At 52.5% G+C, this 27,401-nt stretch overlaps 1 protein-coding gene across 3 annotated transcripts in view; it reads left to right on the forward strand.

Moving 5' to 3' along the window:
* The first annotated feature begins 1,346 nt into the window (after positions 1–1,346).
* Positions 1,347–27,401, forward strand: part of Slc6a9 (solute carrier family 6 member 9) — a 34,780-nt gene continuing 8,725 nt past the window's right edge. The window contains exons 1-5 of one of the 3 annotated variants that reach the window (XM_036177692.1): positions 1,347–1,587; positions 9,319–9,434; positions 22,109–22,259; positions 22,864–22,995; positions 23,425–23,695. In XM_036177692.1, coding sequence (XP_036033585.1) covers positions 9,405–9,434; positions 22,109–22,259; positions 22,864–22,995; positions 23,425–23,695 — 584 coding nt within the window. In that variant the 5' untranslated portion in view covers positions 1,347–1,587; positions 9,319–9,404. Of the gene's footprint in view, positions 1,588–9,318; positions 9,435–15,614; positions 15,774–21,787; positions 21,996–22,108; positions 22,260–22,863; positions 22,996–23,424; positions 23,696–27,401 lie in introns of those variants that run through there. The other 2 variants (XM_036177691.1, XM_036177693.1) reach the window with 2 other exon arrangements.

A 27,401-nucleotide genomic window follows, 5' to 3' on the forward strand; every position in this document is an offset into this window, starting at 1 on the left:
TTGCCCAGATCCAGGACTTGAGCACACACCCAACTACACAGCCTGCTGCAGAACCCACAGCTACTTACTCTTCCAGAGGCTTCTGAACAAGCATGTCAAAGGCCACAGACACAACAGATTGTTTAGGTAGAGCGGTGTGTTCCTTCCCTACTCTATACAAAACACCTGTGATGAGTTCATAGGCGACTCTAAAGCCCAAACAGGCTGTATCTGCTGTGTTCAAACTCAAAAGGGACATAGTGTCTCCCGGGGTCTGATCAAATCTCCAGTATGAACAGATTGTGAGTTCCAGTACAGAGCAGTATACATGGAGCAGGTCCTGGCAAAGGGCTGCGACCGCATTGAGTACTAGAGAGAGGCAGAACTGAAGGGGGGCTTCTGGCTAGACACCTGCTGTCCTTTTCAGTGATTATAAGTTAACAAGGTGGATTCTCAACACTAGTCAGTCTTGTGCAACTCTGACATGGATGCACCTGCTTTTTGGAGCCTGAATATCAATAAACAAACAAACGTTTCCTGGCTGGACAATGACAAGAACTCAGGGTGCAGAGTGGAATCCGGAGCATGTCCCTCCAGACTGTGGCCTCCACTGGCAGTCAGTACTGTCTGCTTTGATGGAAAGTTGGTGGTTTGCTCAAGGGAAGCAAATGTAGACGCCCAGTCCCAACGCCAGGCCCCACTGCCAGTCTAGAGCAATGTGTTTCACGCAGGTATACATTTCTTTAACTCATCCTCTCCATTTTGCAGAGGAGAAAACCAGGGTTCAGCAAAGCACCTTTTGGCAGAGACTGCAATCCAGGCTGTCTCCCGATCTGAGGAAGGAGGCAGCTCCCGTAGGCACTCCTACCTGGGCAGGGCTGATCAAATCAGTGTTGGAAAGTTCCTGGAGAAAGGGCTCCCCAGCCTTGCAATTCCAAGGAGTGGGTCCCAGGCCTTACTCAGCTGTGCCCACAGTCTCTAGCGGCGCTACTCCAAAGGGAACGGAATTTGCTCTTGACTTCTCTCTAGGGGGAACGCAGGCGCAGAAGGCCAGGGGCCTGGCGGGCTAACTGCAGCCCCAGCCCCCCAAAGCGCCCCAGGCTTTTTGGCTTGGTTCCAAGCCTAGCCCGAAGGGGAAGACATCTGCTTCCTTCCAAGGGTCCCAACTGAAGGGCAAAGAGTCCGGAGAGAAGGGGACTCCTTCGGCGAGCCCCACTCCCAGGGGTTCGTGAAGATCAATCATCTGAAAGCTAGAGCCACTTGTAATTTTATTCCCTGGTAGGAGGAGCTAGAGTAGTCGGCACGCGGGAGGGAGGAGATGGGACCAGGGCGGGGGAGGGCGGCCAGGGGAGCCGCTCAGGGAGGGGAGGGACTTGGCTAGGTTTCTCAAGCCTTCTTCACTCTCCAAACTTTCACCAAACTCTTAGCCCCCGCCTCCCCGAAACCAAAACACAACAAGCTCTGGAGGAGCGGCAAGCAACGCGGCGGGGCGGGTGGACTGGCGGCTGCAGAGAGCCTCGGGAGGCTGATGCAACTTTCCCTTTAAGAAAGCCACCTGGGCGCACCGCGGTGCGGACCCAGCAAGCCTGGGCCGGGGGCTGCAGTATGGTAAGAGAGCTGGGGGAAGGGGCTTTTGCGGCCCACGCCTTGGTCTGTCCTGTCGTGGTTCTGGGCGTTTCTGTGACTCTGGGAGGCTGAGCCCCAGGATCAGCGTGTGGATGTGTGTGCGGTGCGTGGATGCGATAGCGAATGCTTGCGGGCATCTGTGGCTAAGAGTGAGTGCTAGCACCGGGATGTCTGTCTTGCCGCGAAGGTCGGGGTAGGTGCGCGAGTCTGTGTGTCATCGCTGTCACCAAGGAGCTAAAGCAGACGGGAAGGGGGGGGTGCTTTTGGAATGGGGGGGAGCTGCGTGCCGACGCCGGCTCGGTCGGGGGCGGCTGGCGCGGGGCTGTGCGCACAGCGCCGGAACCGAAGAGTGTCTTCGGTCCGTCTGGGGCGCCAGTGGGTCTGCGGCGGGGTCTATGCCCGGCGTGCAGCCTCTCGCCCCACCTCCTCTCCCAGCCGTCCTGGCTACCTATCTAGCGGCCCCAGCCGGCGGCCTCCCTAATCTGCCCGCCCACTCGCTCGCCGGGTGCTGGTTCCCGCGCGTCCGTGGTTCCTGGGAAGCAGCGAGGGAGAACCCCAGCACCCTCCAGCTCTCTTTTGTCCGCGACTCGCGTGGCTGCGGCAGTGGAGAGAGACTGCGGGCGGGGGGTGGTTTTGGGGGGCTGCTGCTCTGGGCGCGGGGGGGGGGGGGGAATCCGCGCCCTGCCTCTTTAGCCTTCCTTCTGGGCGCGCCTGGGGTGAGTGCGGGCGGCCACAGGTGAGGCCGGGGTTCCCGCAGCTCCGGGGCGCCCGCCCCCAGCTTGCGCCCCGCAGCAGGCAGCCACGCACGGGCGGGAGTGGAGGCCTGCGAGCCGGGAGGGGGCTCGCCCGCAGACCCGGGAGGGGCCGAGGACGGGCGGGGGCGGGGCAAGGGGGCGGGGCCCTCGGCACCCGGGTACTTTTCCACCGCGGGGGGCGGGGCGGCCTCCTCCACGCCAGCTGAGAGGCGCACACGTGGTGGCTGATGTAACGCCCGCCCCCCAACACACCTTGCACCCTGATTAAAGCGCACCGGTCTCGTTTCGAGGAAGTGGCCACTCCGGGCGGTGCCGCGGCTCCAAAAGCGACCGCGCCCCACACTCCCGGCCCAGGGCCTTGGAGTCGTGGCCTGGCTGGCCGCTACTTAAAGGGGCCGCACCCCCTCTCGGGCCTGCTTTCCTCAGGCCACGCCCCTCGCGGATCGTTCTTAAAGGAGCTGCATACCCACCCAGCGCTCTGACAGCTCCTTCACAAAGCCTGTTCTATTTCTTTTTTTCTTTTTTGGTTTTTTGAGACAGGGTTTCTCTACGTAGTCCTGGCTGTTCTGGAACTTGCTCTGTAGACCAGGCTGGCCTTGTACTCAGAGATCTGCCTGCCTCTGCCTCCTGAGTGCTGGGATTAAAGGCGTGTGCCACCACTGCCTGTTCTGTTTTTTAATTGAAGCAAGTCCAAGGCTGTGACCGCTAGAAGATAAAGGGTAAGGGGCAAAGAATGGACAAAAAGAGCTTAGAGACACCCTCAAAGTGAGAGGCAAAAGATGGTTAGAGAGAAGGACCGGTTCTAGGGACCAGTGGAGAAAGCTGAGCGTTTTCAAACAAGTGTTTTCAAAGACCTCAGAGAAAATGCCCCCTTATTTAAGTTCGGCTAGACTGCAACGGTACAGCTTTCAGGACGCAGAAGAATCACACCTCTGCCCTGGCAGGGCTCTCCAGCTAGAGGGGGGACTCACTTGGACACAAGGAAGCATGCTGCTCTTGTGCCCAGCATGCTAATCAGTACCCTGCATTCATGAGGGGTACTGTGGACCGGTTGACAGCCGCAGAAGGTGGAGGAAGGCTTCATGAAGACAACAGCATGGGGACTGGTTTTGAAGTAGGTAGGCTATGTACAGGTGAAAACAGGGAACTGAGAGCCTTAGAGAACTGTTGCCTGAGCAAAGGCAGGGAGGCAGAAGCTCCTGAGGAGGCTGGAGAGTTTCACGTTAAGCAGATGGCAGCAAGTGGCTGGCTTGGGATCCCAAGCAAGATACCTTATGCACCCAACACTGTCCTGACACTTCTTCCACAATACTGAATGGGGACTATGCCTCCTCTATCCAAACTGTGAAGTATTCCAGGTCAGGGAGACCTGTTGCCGTCAGTTACAGTGAGGACTTGGTTCAGATGGACCCCTAAAATTGGTCTACCTAGGGGCCGGAAAGATGGTTAAGAATGCACACTGGACCTGGAGAGATGGCTAAGATCACTGGCTGCTCTTCCAGAAGACCCAAGCCTAATGGGTTCCCAGAACCCATGTTGTGGGGGTTGGGGGGGGGCTCACAATGGCTTGTAACTCCATCTCCGGGGAATATTCTACCTCCATAGGCACATACCCTGTCTCTACTCACCCCTGTGTCAGTACACAAACATAAACACACACACACACACACATACACACACAAATAAAAATTTGTGGTAGCACACACCTTTAATCTCAGCATCCAGAGAGGCAGGGATTAACTACTCAGGAGGCAGAGGCAGTGGGATCTCTTTTGAGTTTGAGGCCAGCATGGTCTACAGATTGAGTTCTAGGTCAGCCAGGGCTACACAAAGAAACCCTAACTCAAAAAACAAAAAACAAATTAAAAATAAATCTTAAAACAAAACAAAAATCCTGTATAACTGCTCTTGCAGAGAACTCAAAGGTTCTCAGCACCCATGTTGTGGGGCTCACAATCACCTGTAACTGCAGCTCCAGGGGGATCTGACTCCTTCCCTGTACTCACGGGCATATACTCACACATGCGTACATAATTAAGAATAAAATTGTATTTGTTTTTTTATATTTATTTGTTTATCATGTATACAGAAGAGGGCGCCAGATCTCATTATAGATGGTTGTGAGCCACCATCTGGGTGCTGGGAATTGAACTCAGGATCTCTGGTAGAGCAGTTGGTGCTCTTAACCTGTGAGCCATCTCTCCAGCCCTAAAAATGTATTTTTTATATTTTTGGTTGTGAGCTCTCAAACCCTGTCTCAAAAAACGGTATACACACACACATACACACATACATACATATATATGTATGTATGTATGTATATATAAAAGTTGGTCCACCTGACTGCTTCCTGGTTACCATGAAACCAGGAACTTTAACATGGGCACGTTAATGAATAGATCTTTGACTGCAGCCTCCGAAACCATATGCAAAAACAGACCCCTCCCTCCTTTAAAAAAAAAAAAAAGGTCCATTCTACAATCCCATTCGGGGAGGAGGAAAGTCACCAGTAAGGGCTCTGTGACCCTCTCAGTATCAACCTTGGTGGCTCAGTTTGACCACTTCAGACCTCTTGTCCCCAGGACTGCTCCAGCTTCCTCTAATGGCATCAGCAGGAAGTAGAGACCCTTCATTTTCCCCCACCGCCCGCAGGGAATCACTTTCTCAGCAGGTTCCATTGTGGTACTGTCTAAATGTCTCTCTCGTTGGCGCCCCTTTCCTTGCACCATCGTGGATTTCATGACCACATCTCACTCCTACCTGATGATGGCTTCTCTTCCACATTTGCTTTAGTGTTTGCTCTGAACTCTATTGAGCGAGTCATAATCTCTCTCTTTAATACTTGTGTGTGTGTGTGTGTGTGTGTACCCCAGTATGTGAATGTGCACCCCATGTGTACAGTGCCCAAGGAGGTGAGAAGAGAGCATCAGATCCCTGGGACCTGGAGTCACAGATGGTTGTGAGTCACCTGTAACTGGGAACCAAACTCGGGTCCTTTGAAAGGACATCAGTGCACTTAACCACGGAGCCATCTCTCCAGCCCCTTGGTCTATTTTTGTTGTTGCTGTTGTTTGTTTTGGTTTGATTGTTTTTGTTTTTGTTTGTTTTCAAGACAGGTTTTCTCTGTGTAGCCTTGGCTGTCCTAGAACTCTCTCTGTAGACCAGGCTGGCCTCAAACTCAGAGGTCCACCTGCCTCTGCTTCCTGAGTGCTGGATTACAGGGGTGTGCTGCCACACCCAGTGCCCCTTGTGTTTTGTTTTGAAATAGGGTTCTCCTATGTTGCCCAGGCTAGCCTCATGCTTGCGGGTGCAGATGATCCTACCTTAGCTTCCTGAGTACCTGAGACTCTAGGCGAGCATGGCTACGCCCAGGGAGTGATGCTTTCACAGTGCCCCTTCCAGCAGTCCATTCCCCTCCCACCTGATCTAGAGCTTAAAAGCCTCTAATAGCACCAGTGACCTCAGGCCTCAGATGGCCATGCACACCCCAAGGGTCCTTGCCCTGCTTATCTATCCATTTTGCCTTTCTCTTCTGTTACCAGTTTCTCCACCACCTCTGACCTCTTCTTCCTTCCTTACCATTGCCAATTGTCCCTTTGCCCAGAGAAGCCTCCCAGACTCTCACCTGCTATAGAGTGCATATATAGAGTTTCCTCCAGCACACTGTTTATCTCCATCTGTAATTGTTTAGTTTGACATTCACCCAACCCCTGCTGCCCCACCATCTAGGATGCAGGAAGGCCAAGAGACCTTTGTGTTCTTGGTGCCTAGCACAGGTCTGACCCAGAGGGGACCTGCAATAAATATTTGTGGAACAAATGAATGTAATTATAGCCAATCTTAAAAAGCCTGCTAAACAGTTCAGACCATATCCTGTTGGCTGTGTAAAACCCTAGGAGAGAATTGAAGCTTTAGGGTTTTAGGAAGATTAATGGATGGGAAGAGAGGAAAATGTAGAGAACTTGTAATAGACACCGAAATTGGGCAGAGACCTCCGGGCTTAACAGGGAAGTTATAACTAGCCACATCCTCCAGCATGAGAAAAGTCATACTCAGAGAGGTCAGGTAACACTCAGAATTGTAAGTAGCGAGTACCTGAGGCCAAATCTAGCCCAGGCCTATCAGATCCCAGAGCTGAAGTCTTCACTATACTCTACAGTGACCATGACCTGCTGCATGTTAGTCTTGCTCCGTGTATAGGTTGGAGCAGGTCTGAGGTCTGTGTACTTCGAGTCTTTGAACTAGATGAGGGCCTGGCATACTATAGGTATTTGATGGGTACTTAGTTCCCCCTCCCAGTAATATGGAGTCAACCCAGGGCCCCCAGCATGCTAGTCAAGCACTCCCACTGACATGTACCCCTAGTACTCCATTGATTCCTTTTGAATGGATGGATAGGACCATTCCCCAGAAATGGTAAAGGCAGAAGCCACAAAGCTTCACACCACCTCATTCTCCTGGTGCAGATGCTAATCAGTCTCATCCTTACTAGTGCATAAGCTACTGGAGGCAGGGACTGCTTCTGCGGTTGGTACTCAGTACTCCAGTGACTGCCTGGGTATGGTCAGAGATGTCTGTTGTAAAAGTTGACTCAAGCCTTCCAGGCCAGGCATTGGCCTCTCTGCAAACCCCAAGAGAAGCTTCAGTGTGTCCTGGTGAGAATACTTGTAGATGTAGACCTAGGATGTTCTCAGTTTACTGAGCTGCCCAGAAGACCTTACTTCAGCCCAGAAGGTGGCTCATAATAATATCACTTGCCATGGTTGCTAGCATCCTTTGTTGGTCTCGGACAGAAAAGAAGCAACTTTGGGAAGTCAGACCTACCTGCTGACGGGCTCAGTGACTGAAGAGGATAAAGGTGTGATTACCTTTTAAAGGGCACCACCCTCTTGTGACTGTCATCAAAAGACCAAAGCCATGAGCGGGGCTTCTTTAAGAGAACACCTGTGAGAGGCAGAACCCAGCCCTAGTCACTGGTCACTTCCCTCCTCATCCCTGTCCAGAGAAAAGGAAACCAAGTGGTTGGGACAAAGGAACCAGTGAATCAGAGGCTGATTTGTATAAGTAAACAGTGGCCTACCTTTCCTCCAGACTTGGACTTTCTGTGGGTGAAAGGTAGCCTTGGTAGGTGGCTGTGGGTGACACAAGTGATTCTGAATAGACTTGGGTATGGAAATTATTGGTGGCAGAGCCATATCTTCCCTGGCACCGGCCAGTGAAGGTTTGACCTCATAATCAGCCTAACCCAGGTTTTCCTCCCGTGACTGAGCTCTTCAAGGCTCCCTAAAGGCTGATCCTTCCCGGATCTGTTCTGTCCACATCTGGCACTGAAGCGTGAACTTTGCGATGTGGCTCGCTCCTCCCACTTTTCCCTCCTCCTCTCCAGCTCACCTGTCCACCACATACATGGCTCTTAGATGATTCCCATAGAATCCCAGGTTGACAAGAACCTCATTCCAGGACCTCTGTCTCACCAGCTCCCCTTTACTGTAGCTCATCCTGAACTTGCTAGCTGATTTCTATGCTAGGACCTAGGTCCAAAGGGGTAAAGGAAGCTCAGTCCTGAGACCTCAGGTAACCACTGACTTAGGGTTGCTAGGCTTAGAACCAAATGTGTGTGATGTGAAATGATAAGGGTGCTCGTACAAGTTTGTACAGAGCAGAAAGGGAGATGTTGTTCTGCTGGAGCAGTGTTGGGAAAGGCTATCCAGAGGAGGTGACGTTTAGGCCCAGTCCTAAAGGATTCGCAGAATCTCACTTGGTACATTGGAGGTCCGTGTTGTAAAATCGAGAGATGTGACTACACATGGTGCATTCCTCATGACCAGTGACATGGCAGCCATCCTAGAGCCCAAGCTGAGTGGCATTAGTCAGGGTCGGGGGCGGGGGGAGTGCCCACTGATCCAAACTATCACCCCTCCCCTCCTGGGGAAAGGTTGCAGCCATTCACACAGATGATGAAGGACTTGGACCCCATCCCAGTTCTGTGTTCATTTTTTATCTTTTATAGGATTGGGCATCTGGAGAGTCAAAAATAGACCTTTGCCCATTGGGACAGGAAGCCTAGAGAATAAGGGATCTGTGGGGGGAGGGTTGAGAAGGCAGCTAGGAAAGGGCTGGATCCCAGGGTCACTCAGAAGAGAGCAGGATACAGACTGGCCTGGCAGAGGGCCTGGGTATAGAGTGAGGGACCTTAGGTTCTTCTAACTGGTGCTGTGGGGGGCTCCGTTATTATAAGAATGTTATGTTAGAATCCAGCCTCTGCTCAGATTACAATATCTGCAGTGGCCTCCTCTCTCAGATACCCACAGGCTCCCTACTGGGACACTGAGTCCCTAGCTAACAGACATCCTGCGGCCAGGATCTCTCACCCGGGATGTCCACTCTGGGTATTGGTACTATCTCATATTCCCCCTTCCCTGTCTCCTGCCTGAGAATGGTTGAGGATGTGAAACCATCCCCACCCTCAGAAAGGGCTATGAAGAGACTCCCACATCTGCCGTGTAAGCTCTGATTCCTGTCTTCAGAGACCCTGCCATGCTCTCTGTCTCCGGTGCCAGGACCTGAATTGTCTTTGTTTGCCTGTGTGTCAGTGCCAACCCTTCTAATAAACTTTTTTTTTTTTTTTTTTTTTTTGTTTTTCGAGACGGGTTTCTCTGTGTGGCTTTGCGCCTTTCCTGGAACTTGCTTTGGAGACCAGGCTGGCCTTGAACTCACAAAGATCCGCCTGGCTCTGCCTCCCTGAAGTGCTGGGATCAAAGGCGTGCGCCACCACGCCCGGCTTTCTAATAAACTTCTTATTCCCTGGTAATCCCTCTCAATGTCCTCCTTACCTCCCACCTTCAAAAGGAAAAAACCAAAAAAAAAAAAACACTAAAACCTCTTACATATTACTTGTTCCTGAGGGCCCCAGGGACTGCCTGGTCTAGAGCCTTACCCCACTCTGTTCTCTCCACAGCTCTTGAGGCCTGTTGTCTGAAAGGCACCAAAAGCAGAGTCTGCAAGTGTGATCCAGGTCTGCAGATCCAGCAACCCACTGCCACCATGGTAGGCAAAGGTGCCAAAGGAATGTTGGTGAGTACAGGGGCCAGACTTTAGGAGGAAGGGGTATCATAAACACTGCCCCATGCTGCCATCTGCCAGCTGCTTATCTTGACGAGGGGGCATAAGAGGTTCTTCAGGGCCGGGGTTGGCACTACCATGGCTCCCAAGCACCAGGGCTGGCCCCAGGCCTGGGCAGGTAGCCCCTTACCCAGCAGATTAGACAGCACCAGGCTCCAAGCCCGCAACTGGGCTGGTTCTACCATAGGCCCAGCAAAAGCCTGCCAAGGAGCAGAGGGCATCTGTCCCATCTTGGTCATAAGAGATACTGTAGAGTGGACACAGGTTGTCTTGTTGAGAGGACAGAAGGACACCCGTGACTGTACCCCATGCCAACCAACGCAATGCTGAGCATGCTCAGACCTGTCCATTTCCCCTGCTTCTCTGCAGCCTTCTCACTGCAGGAAGTAACAAATGCCTTGCTAGGTTTTTCGGGTAACTCCATTCCTCTACGATCCTAGCCACAGCCCTCTTTTCCCTTAGGGCTCAGGAAAGGTGCTAGTGAGGCCCTTCAATAAGCAAGAGCCTAGGTTCAGTTCCCCACCCCCACCTTTTTGAGGTGGAGTCTCACTGTGCAGCTCACTATGTGCATGAGATCTGCCTGCTTCTGCTACCCAAATGCTAGGGATAAAGGCTCAGATCCTTTCTCCAGCCCTGCCCAGAACCTCCAGCTATCTACCAACCCCTGGCTCAGTTCCTCAGGCCTGCCCTAAAGTGAACCCCTTCCTTCAGAATGAGTCTGAACATGCGCAGCCATGCTTGGCCCTGGGTCATGTTCCTGAGGAAGAAGTGAGACTCACTGGTGCACTGGATGCAGGAGCTGGAAGGGAGTTGTAGGTCCTATCCCGAGTGCTGGGTTGTATGTTTTATCCTTGGGATCTTATTTGAAGGAGAAGCCAAACTCGGCAGTTATTGAGGTAGAAGCCAGTGACAAAAGATAGCCCTCTTTCACTAGCCCCCACCCCATCTGTGCCTGCCACTGCTTTCTTTATTCAGTGAAAGGCTGATTAGCTGGAGGTCTCTACTGAGCCCTCTCCAAATGGATTCTGTCTCTCACCAAAGATTTCCGTGATTGCAGGGCTCTGGTCTTGAACAGATTGGGAGAGGGTTCAGATCCTTTCTCTAGCTCTGTTCAAAGCCTTCAGACACCAGCCCTTGGCCCCTCAGGTCTGTTCTCGAGTCACCCACTCCTGTTGGAATGGGTTTGAGCAGATAAAGCTGTTCAAAGTGTACCTGAGCTGATCTGAAATCAGGGTTCTCAGGGACACACACAGATAGGAGGTCATACTCCCTGCACACTCGATAAGGTGGATCCCGTGTTAAGACCCGAAGAGGACCTGACCTTTCCTCTGAGATGTCTTAGATTGTTGTAGGCCCAGGTAGGATGTGAGGTATGGCTCTGCCTCCACCTGCTGTGGAGATTCCAGGCGACGTGAAACCTTCTGAACATTCCATGGCTGTTCCTTTTCTCTGACATGAACCTGGGAAGGCTAGACAGGCAGGAGACGTGGGGAACCCACATGGGCAGGACAGAGAAGTATGAATCACAAGGTCCCACAATCCCTGCCCCAGCTGGGCTTCCGGGACCCAGTTCTCTGCTGGCCAACCAGGCCAGTCTGTCTGTGGGAGGGAATGCTGTCTTGGGACGCTCATTCCCAGCACTCGGATGTGCCTAAAGATAGCAGAGTCTTGCTTTTCTCCAGTGCCCTCTGCCCCTTTGGCTTTTACCCACTGCTGTGTTTGAGGCTCAGAGCATCTATCTGTCCCATGGGTACCCCCGTGGATGCTCTGAAATTTATTCCTGCCTCCGTTCAGTTCTGTGGATGACCTTGGGCTACTCTTTTCTTGGGTAGCAGATGCTGCCTTCTTTGGTGTTTGCCTCAGAGGTGTCCTGGATAGCTGGCCCCTGCCAGCCCCCATTTTTGCTTTCTAACATGGGAGCTAAGTCAGCACCTCTAGGGTGTTTGTTTTCCTGAGACCAAGTAGATGAGCTGAGGGAGTTCCTTGCCAACATGCTCCTTCTTAGGCTGCCCAGGGAGGCCAGAAGAGAGGATGATGAGGGATGTGTATGTAAGCTGCTGGCCCTCAGATCTTTCCGATTCTCTGTGAAGTATTGCTCTCTCTGTGCTCTGTTGTGTAGAGCTGACAAGTGACTCCCTGCTATGAGCCACCATGTGGGTGCTGGGAATTGAACTCAGGACCTCTGGAAGAGCAGTCAGTGCTCTTAACCTCTGAGCCATCTCTCCAGCCCCGACTCCCTACTATGGAATCCTTTCTATCATCCTCTGTCCCGGGTCTGAATGTGAGGTCTCTTCACTGTCAGTAGACACACGGTGTTACCCTTGGTACTTCCGCCTGGCCTCTAGAGCAGGTGTCCCATGGAGAAGCAAGTCACTTCCCAGCACGTGCCCAGGCCCACATGCCTGCTGCACGTGTCTCTCTCCCCACTTTGAGCCCAGATGGTCTCTGCCAGGCCAGCTCAGCTGCCTTCCTCACGGCTCAGTGGCTCCTAGGACAGGGCCGCAAGAGAACCCAGCTGGCCAGGGTGCCTCGAAGCAGGGGAGCAGCTGGGCTGCTTGGGGCCACTGGGGGTGGGTGAGGTGGTCCTTCCGTGAAGACCTAGAGTCTCTGTACACATGTGGGGCAGGGCTAGGTCTCCAAGGTCAGGAACTGGAGGAGGACAGCCTAAAATAGGCAATGTGAGCATCTCCACTGCCTCCGTTTTAGCCCCACCATCTCACACTGAGTTCCCTTGTCGGCCATCCCGGTCCCTACCTATGTGGTACACCTTCCTTCCTCCCATATGTAACACACTGGTTGCCTCTGCCACTGGGATGCCTCAAAATGAATAACAGCAGAGTCACTTGACACCGGGGTCCTTGATGCCAGAGCTTCTCTGACTCCCAGAAGGCTCTGCAAGTACCACAGGCCACCTGGGGCTGCCCCACCCTGACCTGTTCCCTTGTATTTGGCATGAGAGTTTGGATACCTCCTGCCTGCAGCATCTACACAGGGCCTGGCACAAAGTGGATACTGCCTCACCAAGCCTCGTCTTGGCATTTAGCAAGTGCTCAACTAGTACAGGCTTGGCATACAATGGGAGATCACCAAGCAGAAGGCTTGGCACACTTTGGACACTCCCTTGGTAAAGGGTTGGGTATAAGTCTCAGCATGTAACCAATGCCTAGCTAGTACAGACTTAGCACAGGTTGAGCGTTCCCCTTAGCACAGGACCTGCCACCCAGTGGGCACTCATGGAGCATGGTGCCAGGTGCACAGTGGGTACTTAACCATATCTGGTTCTTTCCTAGAACAGGACTTTGCATATATAGGTAATTCACCTAGTACAAAGATCTCATACCCACAATAGTTCACTTAGCAGGGGCTGACACACATAGCTCTCAGCATTGGACACAACACATAGTAGGCCCTCTTCTAACAGAACCGGGGAAACACACAGTGGGTGCTTTCCTAGTACACATCTGGCACATGACATATATTCTTGATGCTTTGGACTTGGCACACACTCTGCTATTTCAGGTCCTAGCATACAGTGAGGGCTTTCCTAACACAGACACTGCACATAGTGAGTTCTTTCTTAGCACACAGCTGGATCACAGTGTATTTTCCTTCAGCATTGCACTCAGTAGGCACTCTGCTGACACGGGCCAGCTGTGGCACGGTACCTGCTTCCCTAGCATAGGGTTTGACACAGCAGGAATTCTCTTAGCTCAGAAACTATATGTGCTCTAGGGAAGTTCCCTCCTGGCCAGAACAGGCTGGGCAACGACTGTCCACTGCTCCCAGATGTGCGAGGGCTGTACCTGCCAAATGGAATCTTGAGATCCAGAGGGGAAAGGGCCTGCCTTCTCCATGCTTGTCCTTCCCTTTTTCTGCTCATCTTCCCTGTAGCCCATCTACTCAGCCCTACAGCCTCACCTCCTCTCATACAGCTTCCACTAGCCTTCCCCACCCCCAGCATGCCTCAGCCCCAGCTCAGCAGGACCTTCTCTCCAGAGCCACAGAGGACAACAAGGCCCCTAGACTCCTTGCCCCTCTGGAAGCATGCCCACTCTTATTAAGAAAAGTCAGAGGCTGGGGCTGGGGGAGTCGGCTTCCTTAAGTGGGGATGGAGCAGCTGGATCCCACTAATGAGGCCTCATTATAGCCAGGGCCCAGCTGGGCTGCTGCCTCCTGTCCCCATGGCCAGAGCCAGGGAAAGCCATCCAGCCAGGGCTGCCTGTTCTGGGCACCCAGCCCAGCGCAGGGCAGCCAGAGCCCAGAGCCCACCCTGGGTGGAAGTGAGCATTTGGGCATCATGGGTGACTGGGTCTTCCTGGAGCCAATGGCCCAGCCGGGGCCTTGGCCCTGAGTCTGTGCCTGCAGGAAGTAGAGAAGTGTCTAGGGAGCCCACTCCACGACACAGGCCCAGTGAGCAGCTGAGTCAGTGGGTTCTGAAGCCACTCAGGAGACTTGGTCAAGCAAAGCCTCCTCAAAGTGATAAGAAGAATGTGTTGACCTCATGGGGCTCCTGCGAGGCCGGTGTTAGTAGGTATGAAGAAGTGTTTAGGCAGAGCCTGGCTTATAGTAAGCACCTACTATGTGTTATCTATCTGTTATTACTAGCACTAGCTGGCTTCAATGAGTGTACACGCTATCCCGTTTCAGAGAAGCAGAAACTGAAACCAGACAATTGAGCAAGTCACCTAAGGTTGTATCTGGTAAGAGACTGGACATCTGGGGTTTGAGTCTAGGCCTGCCTGTGCCTTTTTTTTTTTTTTTTTTTTAAAGATTTGTTTTATTTTTCAAATCATGTGGAGCAGGGAAGGTGGGGAGAGTATGTGCAGGAGCCTCTGGAAGCCAGAAGAGGGTGTTGGATCCCCTGGAGCTAGAGTTATAGGTACTTGTGAGTCACTTGATGTAGGTGCTGGGAACCAAAGTTGGGCCTTCTCTAAGGCAGTATGCACTCTTAACTCTGAGCCATCTCTCCAGTCCCTGTTCTGTTTTATGTTTTTCCCTAAGTAATATTCCCCCGTGAAGTCACATTTGCAGACTTCCAGGAGAGCTGTCCTTACACCAGAATTCATTCATGCCTCTACTGATGAGCTGTTTGCTAAAACCCCACGGTGTGTCAGGCCTTTGCTGTCTTAGTAGGTATTCAGAGGGTTGTGTACCCTCTCAGCTCCAGAACACTGATGCCTGCCTTCCTAAGTCTCTTGGCTTATGGTGTCTGGGTACCATTGAGGGACTGACCAATGGGTGGTCTCAGAGAAGAGCAATTGATGGGTCACTTGATAGGGGCTGACACACAGATCTCTCTCAGAACTGGATATGGCACACAGTAGGCATCTTCTAACACAGAACCTGGCAGGTGTGGACTGACATCTACCGCAGTCATGAGACATTGCCAGAATTACCCAACCTACTCCTCAGATGCCAGGCAATGCAGCTCCAGTCTCCACACATCCTTATTCCATACCTGCCTCCCTTTGTCTGGACTCTGTAGTGATGGCTGTCTTGGGCAGTGCTGTTTTTCTGTAGACAGATAATGGCACAGTTTCTAGGCCACAGTCACATTCTTCTGTGAAGACACCCCATCAGTTTGGTTGGATGGGAAATCTTCAGTTCACCAGAAATAGGCGCAGCTGTGGGACCCAAAATCTCCTAGTCTACACCACTCACTCTAAATACTCCGGTTGCTGTGGGCTGCGCTTTCTACCCTCCCGTCCCACCGCCATCCGCAGTACATACGGGGACAAAGCTCATCACCCATCTGTAGCTACCTACCCTCCCAGGAGCCCACAGTCACCCAGCCTGCAGGCTCGGCTCTAGAGGCCAGGTCTTTGAAGAGAAAAGCCATCCGTTGCCCAGTCCTATGCTCATGATTGTGTGTGTGTGTGTGTGTGTGTGTGTGTGTGTGTGTGTGTCCGTCCGTCCGTCCGTCCATCCTTGTGCATTTGCACATGTGTGTGCATGTGTTCTAGTAACTTGCTGAAAACAAGAGAAGAACACAGCAGCCCCATGCCTCATTCTCCAGCTCTGGAGCACCCGCCTCGCTGGGCTGCATAGGGACTGGCCGGAGCGGGAGGGCTGGGGGGGGGCCAGGGGGGGGTAGGCAGAGCTTCGGGAGGAGATGAGGTGAAAGTAATTGATGCTGCCCAGCCCGGCAGTGGGAGAGGCAGGGGATGTGTCGTCAGTGTCGCACTGGAGCTGGCAGAGGTGTGAATGAGCGGTGGAGACACGCGGGCTGTGAGTGTCTGTCCCAGGATGGCTGCAGCTCATGGACCTGTGGCCACCTCTTCCCCAGAACAGGTCAGTCACCTTCCAGAAGGTCAAGGTCCCCTCCCTGATGCCAGGCAGGCTCGGTGTCTAGGCTGGTGGTGGAGCAGGGGACTCAGTGGTCTGTGCCAGGAGGGGCAGGCACAGCTAGTGAGTGAGACAGACACCAGCCAAAGTGACCCAGAAAGTTGTGACTGCAAAGGAGTGCAGGAAGAGTTAGCTGCATGGTGGGGGTGAGAGGGAGGCAAGTGGGGGTGTTAGGGCTCCCCCAGCCCAAGGACCTGCTGAGAATCTGCTCTGAGTATCAAAGCTGCATTGTCCCAGCTCCCGGGGAGACGGGCCGGAGGTGCCCAGGAATTGTACTAATCAATACAGCCTCATTGTCTGTGCCACGGCAGTTACTCCTATGGGGAGAGAGGGTGTGGGGGGACAGGGAGTGTGGTACATGGGCTCAGTGGTGAGGGCTGGGGGAAGGGGACAGGCAGAAGTCTTTGCTGGGAGGAGAGAGACCCTTTGGAGCATTTGCCAATGTCCAGGGCAAGTGCCCACACGGGGTGGGAGCTGTATATCCTCAGCCTTGGAAGCTGAGACTGAGCAAGGGTGATAGGCACAGTATAGCTGGTGGCAGGTGAGGGCGAAGGGACTGGGAAGGGCTACTCCTCTCCCTGTAGGACATCCTGACTTGACCTTCTGAAGGCAAGAGAAGGAATGTCCTTTGAGGCCATGGGGGCTGATTTTGGAAGAAGCATTATGTAGGCAGTTCTCAAACTTCAGGACTGTTTAGAGCCAAGGAACCAAGGCCACTTCCCAGAGTACCATCCTGCTGCCAACTGATGAGGCAGAGGCTGCCCACAGCTGCCTCGGCATAGTCTTCCAGGCTGCTGGGCTTCTCCAGGAAGGAAGGTGAGGGCATGGGCAGGGCCCACCCAACATCCTCCATCACTCTCTCCAAGACCTGGAGTAGAGCCTGGCATGCCTAGGGTGCCAGTCTTCTGTCTGCTGACTGCAAACTTGGCAGGTCACTCTCTGTCAATCAGGGCTCTGTAACGAGCCAGTACCAGGTATTTCCCTGATTCTCTTACTTACCATATAAGGGCCTGAACTATGCAGGTACCTAGAAAGGGTCCTGGGAGGAGCCTAGCATTGTTCTGAGCATCCCTTGAAGCAGAAGGTACTCAGAACCCTGGAGACCATGCAGGATGGGCCAGGATTTACCATTTCTGTCCCTCTGTCTCTCCAGCCTCTGGCTGTCTCACACCACGGTGACTGAGGCCAGAGGTCAGGCATGTGGTTGAACGTCTCTGCTCACACTTGCTGTCCTACAGGTGAAGGATGAAAGCCTATAAATTGCACAGGTGCTGCTTGAACCGCTCTGTTCCCAGAGGCCAGGGGAACAAGAGCAGAGGGGTTCCTCGGGGGTGGTGTGGGGTCTCCTGAGGCAGTGTGGACTATAATAGCAACCCTGCCTCGGTTCCCCACTGGGGCTCTGAGCTAGTTGCTTGTGATCTGATCTGGTTCCAAGTCAGTCTGAGATGTAAGGTCTTGCCTGCTGTCCTCCGCTGAGTTTGTCTTGGACGGACTTCATCCCATGAGCAAATCCTGGGGCCAGAGAGTCCTGAACAAGAAGCCTGCTGGATTCCAGCGGGACCAGCCTGCCAGGGCAGCTACAGAGTTCTTCCATGTCCACAGAGGGCAGGCAGGGGGAGTTCACAATTCACAAAAATATCCACTGAACATTGACCTGGGAGGCGGTGGGAGTCCCCGGCCAGAGGAGCATCGTTGTTTGGGTCCTGGGGCTGGGCTTCTGTGTCCATATGAGGAAGAAATGAGGGGCTCCTGCTTTATGTTGGCTAGAGTTACATCAGAGCTGGGTCTGCCTGCTATTCCCTGAAACTAGTCAGGATTTTCACATAAAACGTTTTGTTTGTTTGCTTGGTTTTTTAAAGCCAGGTGTGGTAGCTCACGCCTGTAATCCTAACACTCAGGAGACCAAGGCAAGTTCACTGTGAGTTTGAGGCTAACCTGGGCTATAGGGTGAAAGCTTAAAGAAAAAAAAAAAAAGCTGGTGGGTACTAATGGGAGGTGGGGAGACAGTCAGAAATAGTTGGGGCCCGTGAGGTAGCTCAGCACGCAAAAGTACTTGCTGATGAGTTGAGTTTGGTCCCTGGATCCCACAGTGGAAGAGGAGAGCCAATTCCTGAAAGTTCTCCCCTGACTTCTACATGCACACTGGCACACACACACTTATACACATACTGTAGTAATAATAAAGAATGTTTAGTTTTGTTGTTGTTGTTGTTTTGTTTTGTTTTAAAGAAATAGCTGAATGCAGATGAGGGAGAGCCAAGGGACATTGGTAGACTGGGGGAAGACAGACCTTCAGGCTACAGCGGCTGCCCAGTCTGTCCTCTGCTTCCCTAGATAGGGCCACTGAGACCCATGGTAGAAGGAACTTGCCCTGGGCTGCTAGAGAGCAGGTTCTAGAATACCTGGTTCCTAATCTCATACTTCTTTGTCCTTGCCAAGCCTGGGGCAGAGTGGGAGATCTTGATCCCAGTATCTCTTCCAGCAAATGAGCAGGGCAGAGGTCTGTGTAAAGGACTTATTTACACAAGTCCTCAGGGAGGCTCAGCCAGCCAGGTGCGGACAGTGGGGTTGGGGCTTGTTCATCTGAGATCACAGTCCTGATGTGAGGATGATTACTTCGGCCTTCATGGCCAGCTCTGAGAGCAAAGGAGTGTTTGAGGAGTGTGTATTCATACGCACATACGGTGGCAGTGAGGTTTCCCTACTCCGCTGTGGGAAGAAAGAAAGCTCTCAAGCATGTATGTTCCTAGCCTGAGAGAGCTTAGGTACCCGATAAGGTACCCTTTCCTGGAGAACCACCCACTCAGGCCATGGCAGTGGTCTCTCAGAGGGCTGCCAGTCAGAGGGACTTGTGTGCCGGATCCCAAGGGGCATCTGCTCCAGCGGTCTCATTCCCCACTGAGCTGTGAGCAGGTTAGAGTGGCAGGACACTGAGGGGTAGCCAGGATGACATGTGGTGGGCAGGGCAAGACTGGAACTCTGCCCGCCCAAGTTCTTAGGCAGCCGGGCAGCCAGTCTGGGTCAGATTGTAAGCACAAAGGGGTTCTTTGGTAGGCATTTCAGAGCCAGGGGAATGGTTAATATTAGTGACAAGGCAGGTCAAGAAAAACAAGGGTCTTAAAATAGGAAAGATGATTGAGGAGGACAAGAAATTTTGCAACATTGAAAACATGGAGCGGGGCTTGCCCTGTGGTAAAGGGTTTGCTGAGCATTCATGAGGCTCTAGTTCAATCCACAGCAAATACATGCATGCACACACACACACACATACACACACACACACACACACACACACACACACACACACACACACACAGGGGTGGGGAATGGCTTTCCTGAAGCGACTGGCTGGGACATGGAGGACTTTCCAGAGGAGAGCTGGACAAAGAACAGACCTGGACCACTTAAGCCTCTGCAGCAGATCCAGCTTCCTCCGTCAGCTGAAGACCATCTAGCAACCTGAGATCTACCCAGAATGGAAGGTCAGGGCCAGTAGTGAGTGAGGTTCCCCACATCAGTACCACCATGCCATTGGGTGGACAAGAGAAGGGCACCCTGTCTTCAGGCAGTCCTAATTTCATCAATAACTTCTTGCCAGCGCCTAGTGGCAGGCCCCAGTCTGACTCCTATCCTGGGGTGTCAGCTTCCCTCGCTGTGTGCTTGGCTGAACCAGTTAGCCCACGGCTGACTGGTATACGGCCCAGTAGTGTTTGTACCCTTACCTAAACCCCAGCTTTTGAGGACTGACTGGAGGAGTCTGTGGCACATGGCCGGGGGCTTTTAACACCCCCCCATCCCTCTTCTGTCCCCCTCTGCCAGGGAAAGAGTAGAATTTAGGGATTCAAATATGGTCCTGCTGTATTTGGTTGGAGAGGACTGGGGTCTGAGCCTTAATGGCCCTGGGCTGGGAGAGAGGCTTTGAACTTTAAGCTTTGGAGAGATGGGTGCCTTTTGGGGGCCTTGCCCTTTTCCTGCCCATGGGGCCATCTTGGACCCTCAGTTGTCCCTTTTACAGCTGGAACTGCTGCCCTGTGACCCCACCCATGGACTCTGGAGCTGCCACAGTTCTGCATTGTGCTCCTAAGTAAACAAGCCTAGGACAGAATAAAAGTGTTATTGTAGGGCCAACAGATAGGAGCCCTATGTGGCTGATGTTTGTTTGGGTGCAGATAAATCACCCCAAGCAGGCCCCATACCCTTCAAAACACGGCCCCCTGGCTCTGTGGTATAGAAACACCTGCCCAAAGAAAGTACCCTAGAGGTGATGATGTAGGATTCTATAGGGGTGTGTCACCAAGGGCATACTAAAGCTGGCACCACCATCTCCTATGGCATGGTGTGCCTCCATGTCTCTTTACCAGCAATCCTTGCCTAGACCTCCCCCTGCCTTCCCTTTTTGTTCTCACAGGCTCTTAGGACTTTGAGGAAGTCCATGTTGTGATCATACTAAAGTTGCATATAGGATGATGTGTAGTCTTTGTTTGTTTTGGTTTTTGAGACAGGGTTTCTCTGTGGAATAGTCCTGGCTGTTCTGGAACTCTCTTTATAGATCAGGCTGGCCTCGAACTCACAGAGATCCACCTGCCTCTGCCTCCCCGGTGCTGGGGTTAAAGGTGTGCACCACCATGCCTGGCAGTGTGTGTTCTTCATTAACGTCTTCTAGCACTGTATTGTTTCTAACTGAGTTGCCGTTGCCTGGCGTGTGGTAGGGGACCCGTAAATATTGACATTTTGTGGATGAATGAATGAATGAACGAATGAAGGAAGGAATGAATGCAGATGCCTTCAGTCTGCTGGTTTGTTCTGGGTGCTCTTGGAAGGAGCCCTCCTCCCTAATTCCTGGTGATGCCTTATAGTCTCCTTTGAAGATGTGAAGGGCAGCATGTCTGAGCTGAACTGGATACACAGGACAGTCCTCCCCACCAAAAGTGCTCATCCACCAGGCATGGTTGCTCCTACATCTGCACTCCTCACAGGTCTTTGCAAAAGGCACTGGGGCCCTAGTGAAGCCATTCAGGTTTGTCTGCCAATGTCAGGGTCTGATAGTATGTCCGAGCACCAGGCTACCTTGCTAATCATTGGCCAGAGTGGCTGCTGAACTTGAAGATGTCACTTTCACACAACAGTCAGCATCATGCTGCTGTCTCTTGGCCACACTGCTCCAACCTTGGTTCAAGTGTCCTTTAGAGGAACTCCTTCTCTCGGGGACATAGCTCACATCTGGGAAGCTGCTGTTGGCATACAAGCACTCGGTGTGTATTTCTTTGCTGGTGACTCCTAGGGTCCTTATATTTCCTTAATGACACTCTCAGGCTCTGCCAACTCTGTCTTACAGTGGTTGATTCCCACACATGGCGGCGGGGGGGGGGGGGGGTGCGGGGCTAGGAGAAGAGTGGCTTAGAGACAGGGCACACACCGAGGGACATATCGGAGGTAGTTCTACATCCGAATTGTGACTCCTCCTGGAGTGTCCTCAGTGGGCCCTGGATAGCCTCACCCAGCACTTCCCACAGGCAGGCATGGTACCCATTAGGGATTCATCTGCAGGCCACGCTCTTATGAGACCCTTCCCTGGAACCACCTCTGTTTCCTCTAGCAGAGCCTGTCCTCAAAGTTTGGCATGGTGCCTACAGCTGTGGTCTCCTGTCCTAATGCATAGCCCAGCATCATCAGCTCAAGTCAGCTCCCAGGAGCCCTGAGCTCCATAGTGTCCTGCCCAGGTCTGGCCAAGCCTAGCTGCATCACCCCCTCCCACCCAGCCCAGCTCACCCTGTGCCCCCAGGAAGAAGCCTTTACTAGGGAGTAGTCTAGCCACCAACTAACTGCCCATGGGCAGCGTGCTTAGCCTGGTGATGTGGTAGGCGGCGGGTGGGGGGTAGCTGTCTGGACACAGGCCTCTTTGTGCCCAGCTTGACTTGGCTGCTTGGTATGAGGCTCAGCTGCTCCTAGGTCCTTAGCCTGAGAGGAAAGGCTGGGTTCTAGAGGGGTTAGGGGGCTCTTGGCTCAGGCTCTCTCCGCAGTGTCCCGTTCCTTGCTGTTAATAGTTCCTTAGGTGGGCTGCTATACCTGGCGTAGAATGCTGAGGGCTGGGCACCATGTGGCAGCTGTGCCTATCTTTCTTCTGCCAGGCCTGCCCTCAACTCCTGCCAGCAGAGAGGAAGCCCCAGGGTATGTGGCGGGGTGACGTGGTGGTCCAAAGAAAAACCACTAGGGGAGACGCAAAGGGTCAGACATGGGGCACAGATGCCTTTCTGATGGTAGCTTCTTTCCTGTCCCCACAGAATGGTGCTGTGCCCAGCGAGGCCACCAAGAAGGACCTCACACGGGGCAACTGGAGCAACCAGATCGAGTTCGTGCTGACGAGCGTGGGCTATGCCGTGGGCCTGGGCAATGTCTGGCGTTTCCCATACCTCTGCTATCGCAACGGGGGAGGTACCCAGTGGGCACAGGGCAGGGGCCACCTACTTTGGTAGGGCCCACTCACCAGGGCTTGGGCCACTGTCTCCCTGGCACAGACGCCACTCCAGGAAGAAGTTGACCTCTAGCCCTGGTCTTTGGCCATCCCTGGCTTAGGCACATTTTGCCTAAAGTGTAGGCCCCCCTCAGATCCTAGCAGCCTGATCTTGCCAGCCGGCTCCTTGGAGGCTAGAAGTAGAGAAAAGACTCGGATTTCCTGGGTTCCCTGCCTTAGCTCCCGATGTTTCAACAACCCCCTAGATGGTGCAGAGATCTTTGAGGATCCCAGTTGTTTTCTTTTTTTAATTAATTATTTTTTGTGAAATCATTTGTTTAAACCATCAAATCCTACCCCAACATGGCAGTTTGGGAGCTGGATTTTCTCCAGAGCAAACTTCCTGGGAGCCTCTGTCAAGTTCAAAGCTCTGGGGAGTGCGCCTCAGCCCCCTGGGTTTCTGTGTAGTGCACACTTGTGTCTCAGTACTAGTGAAGCACAGAGGTGTTGCTGTGGGTTCTGAGAGGAAACTCAGGGAGCTATTCCCCAAGCTCACCCTGAGCCTGACCTCTCCCTGCCTGCCAGGCGCCTTCATGTTCCCCTACTTCATCATGTTGATCTTCTGCGGAATCCCTCTCTTCTTCATGGAGCTCTCCTTCGGCCAGTTTGCAAGCCAGGGCTGCCTGGGGGTCTGGAGGATCAGCCCCATGTTCAAAGGTGAGGTTCTGGTGGGGTGTGTACATGCATATATGTGTATATGCTTGTGCATGCATGTGCGTGTGTATACACCACTATACACACACACACACACACACACACACACACACACACACACGGACGGACGGACGGACGGACGCTGGCTTATCCATCTGTACAAACATGAATATCCCCTGTGGAGGTCAGTGCTATCCCAAGTCTGACTTCAATGGCCAAGGCCATGAACGCATGCTGGGATCCATGTTTACTTGGCCCCCTCTTTCCCTCCATGTATATACACAAACTCCAAACTCCTTTCTTCCACTGACTCATCATGGCTGGAGCCTTCCCTTCTGTAGCTCTCCGACAAAGACTGCCCCTTGGGCCTTTGGGAACCTTTAGCTAGATAAGTCAGCAGCTCCCTCAATGCCCACTGCGCTTCTCCTCCAGGCGTGGGCTATGGCATGATGGTGGTGTCCACATACATCGGCATCTACTACAATGTGGTCATCTGCATCGCCTTCTACTACTTCTTCTCATCCATGACACACGTGCTGCCCTGGGCTTACTGCAATAACCCCTGGAACACTCCTGACTGTGCCGGTGTGCTGGATGCTTCCAACCTCACCAATGGCTCCCAGCCCACTGCCCTGTCTGCCAATCTCTCTCACCTGTTCAACTATACCCTGCAAAGGACCAGCCCCAGCGAGGAGTACTGGAGGTAAGGCTCCCGGTAGACACAGGATCAGGGGGACCTGGTAGCGGCCCTCAGCTCTCTCTGTCCCCACCAGGCAGCCATGCCTGGATCATCTGCACCTGGTGCCTACTGCCCAGGGGGTAGAGGTGGGTAAAATGGCAGACGTACAGAGGGCTATGGAAGACTTGAAGGTGAACTGGGAATCCTTACAGAGCAGCAGTTAGAGGAGGGCTCTGGAAATCTGAAGTCTCCAGAGGCCAGGAAGGGCCAGGGGGATAGCATGTAGGGAGAGAGGGTCCCAAGGACTGGAGGTTATTCTCCAGGCTGTGAGGAGCCTACTCCATTGAGACTAACGTGGATGAAGAGATCTGTGGGCTTTGAGGTGGCCTTGAAGGGGCGCTGTGTTGATAGAGAACTAACAAGAATTAAGCTTCCACTTCATACCGTAGAACAAAAGGAGCCATGGACATTCACTAGGCCAGGGATGCCAGGACAGCCAGACCCATTCTGTTCAGAGGTGACAAAGAGACTAGTGTCTCTGGCCCCGATGAAGGGAGGCTGCTACTGGAGGTGTCAGGATCACCTTGTCCCAGCTGGCAGATAGAGGGCACAGTAGGGTATTCTTCCTATGGCCTACTGGAGAGTCCCGGAGCAGAGGATCTTTGGATGTAGGAGGTAGGTCCCTTCTGTTCATTCTACAAATTTCTGTGGCATCTGCTCTAGAGGCCCTTGTGCCTGTGGCATATGTAAGATGGTCCTGAGCCTCTGCCCCAGGAAATGCAGTCTGTAAGATGGGGACGAGAGGAGGTGGTCATAGCTGCCCGGAAATGGGAGAGAGAGGAGTAGAGGAACTGGGAGAGATGTGCATGGGTGAGCAGAACCAGGAGGAGCAAACTGAAGTGGAGATTGGAAACAAGTGGGACGGTGAGAAAGGAGACAAGAAGGGCAGGGGTGCTTCACATGGCACCGGCTTCTGTGGCAGCCTGCAAGCTTGACGCTTTCTCTGTGGTGCAGTGGAGGCCAAGGTGAGGTGCACAAGGCCTCAGGCACACTGAAGTTGTAGCAGGTCCTCTCAGACCAGTCCTGAAAGTGCAGACTCCAAAGAAGCAGCTGTGCGACAGGCCAGTTTCAGAGAGGAATCAGGAAAGAGAGCAAGACAGAGCTCACACCCAGTCAGAGGGCTCTGGGTAACTGTCCATCGGGGGCGTGATGTGCACTGGACAGCTTGACCGAGACAGAAAGACAGAAGATGAACTTCCCTGGAGCTCCCAAAAGCACAAATCCTGCCTACCCTCCTCACCCTGAGCAGATGCTACAGTGTTGCTGGTCTCGGGGGCAAAGCTCTGGAGACTTTAGTCAGTGAAACCAGTGGGGAATAGCTGTCAGAGAATCTGCCTAGATGCACTGAGGGGACAGCCAGGCTGTGCCAGGCCTACCTAATGGGCTCTTTCTAACCCTGGTGGCTCCCTGCTGCCACCCCCTGGAAAGCCTGGAAAGATACCCCCCCTTCCTATACTGGTGATTGAACACCGCCCCACATCCATCCTTGTGCTTGCTAGGCAGGTGCCTTGCCCCTGAGCTATATCCCTAGCCTTCTTTTTACTTTTTTTTTTTTTTTTTTTTTAATTATTTTGAGACAAGGTATCACTTAAGTTGCCCAGGTTGGACTTGAACTTGTGATTCTGCTGCCCAAACTCCAGAGTGGCTGGGATCATAGACCAGCATCAACAGGTCTGGTTCTGAAATGATCCTTAAAGAGAGCAATGAGCTGGGCGGTGGTGGTGCATGCCTTTAATCCCAGCACTCGGGAGGCAGACCCAGACTGATCTCTGTGAGTTCGAGGCCAGCCTGGTCTACAAAGTGAGATCCAGGACAGCCAAGGATACACAGAGAAACCCTGTCTCGAAAAACAAAAAAAAAAAAAAAAAAAGAGAGAGAGCGAGCGAGCGAGCAATGGTTGGGAGGGGGGGGTGGGTGGGTGTACACACACACACACACACACACACACACACACACACATTCAGTGACAGAGGCCCTGTGTTGAATTCCTCGATCCCAGAGGAGACCAGAACTGCCTAGGCCTCACTGTTGAAAGAAGAGCCGGGGAATTGTTACTGGCTACTGTGTGCCAGTGCATTATCTCTGATAGGTTTTACTAGCTCCCTTTTCAGATTTAGAGACTGGCATCCCGAGGTTAAGGAGCCGGACAGCTCTGGAGGTAGCTGGGCTGTGTGCTCAAGGCCTGCCTCGGCTCTGCTGTTGTCGGGTCCTCGGCCAGTGGTGCTCTGCCAGCCTCCTTAGTCCTGAATGTTCCTTTGAAAGGTGGCATGATGTATGTAGTTAACCATTTTATGAATGAAATAAGCAGGCCAAAAGAAAGATGAGGAAGGCTGAGGTGTGGCTCAATGGCAGAGCTCACCCAGCACTTGTGAGGTCATCCGTGGTTTGATGTCTAGCACCTAAACAAACAACAAACAAACAAATCCTTTAAAGTGAGAGAATCTGGAAGGGAGGTTTCTGGGCCACCCCTCCTCCCTCCCTCTCCCTTCCACTCACTTCCCAGACTTGTTTTATACTCTTCTGCGCTGGTCTGAGAACTCCTTCCAAACCCTAAGCTCATGACAAGGCTTCTCGGCTCCGTGGCAGCCAGCACCTGACACAGAGTGGACTCTGATCCCAGCTCCACCCTCACCCACCCCAGTGTCTCATGCCAATGTCGTAGTCGTGCTGACCTCTCAAATCCTGGCTCTGCCACTGGCCCACTGTGTGTTCATGGGAGTCCCCAGACCTCTCTGAGTTTGAATGTTCCCCTCAAATCTGGTAGCTGTAATTCTTCCTCATTAATGCAGAGGTGAAATGTGGTGACATGGGATAAATCCCAGAAGTCAGTAGCAAGTGCTCAGGTGACCTGTGAAGAACTGGAAGAGGGGGTCTCCCTTCTCAAGACAGTTACTGTCTGCTCGAGGAAATAAGATCGCTATGTATCTGAAGTTGGGGATTTTATTTATTTTTATTTTTATTTTTTTGAGACAGGGTCTTATATAGCCCTGGCTGGCCTGAACTCCTTATGTAGAACCAGGCTAGCTTTGAACTCACAGAGAGCCTACTGCCTCTGCCTTGCAAATGCTGAGATTAAAAGCTCAGGTCATGCCTGGCCTTTTTTTTTTTTTTTTTTTTTTTTTTTTTAATTTTTTTAGACAGGGTCTCACTGGTATCTGGAGGAAGAGCTGAGTGTGGTCATACACCTGTGATCCCAACAGCTGGGAGGCTGAAGCAGGAGGATTATAATTACCAGCCTATGCTACCTACTGGACCTAGTCTCAAAAAAGAAAAAAAAAAGAGGGAAAAAAAGACAGGATAATTTTTGAGAGGTCATATGTCAAAAGCCAACTTATAAATACAAGTTGCATCCCAAAATGCTCTGAGGTTAATTGTTTGATCTCAAAAGCACATGGTCCAAAGCAAAACAAAAAACTAAATACAGTACAACCTAAAATAAAGCTAGAATTCATTCCTTGGTTCCCAGCTAACCATCTAAGCTCTGCACTCCCAATACAATAATGCCATACTGGTGCAATAAAAATAACATCAAATATTGCCATTTTAGCATGTGTAATTAGCCAAAGTTGGTTTTTTTTTTTTTTTTTTTTTTTTAATCCTTAAAATGAAAAAGGGTTTCTTGACTTGATTGTTGGCACTTTCGACAAAGTGACGGAGCCTGTGGTTATTC

Source organism: Onychomys torridus, chromosome 2 (genome assembly GCF_903995425.1).
Source record: "Onychomys torridus chromosome 2, mOncTor1.1, whole genome shotgun sequence".
NCBI lineage: Eukaryota > Metazoa > Chordata > Mammalia > Rodentia > Cricetidae > Onychomys > Onychomys torridus.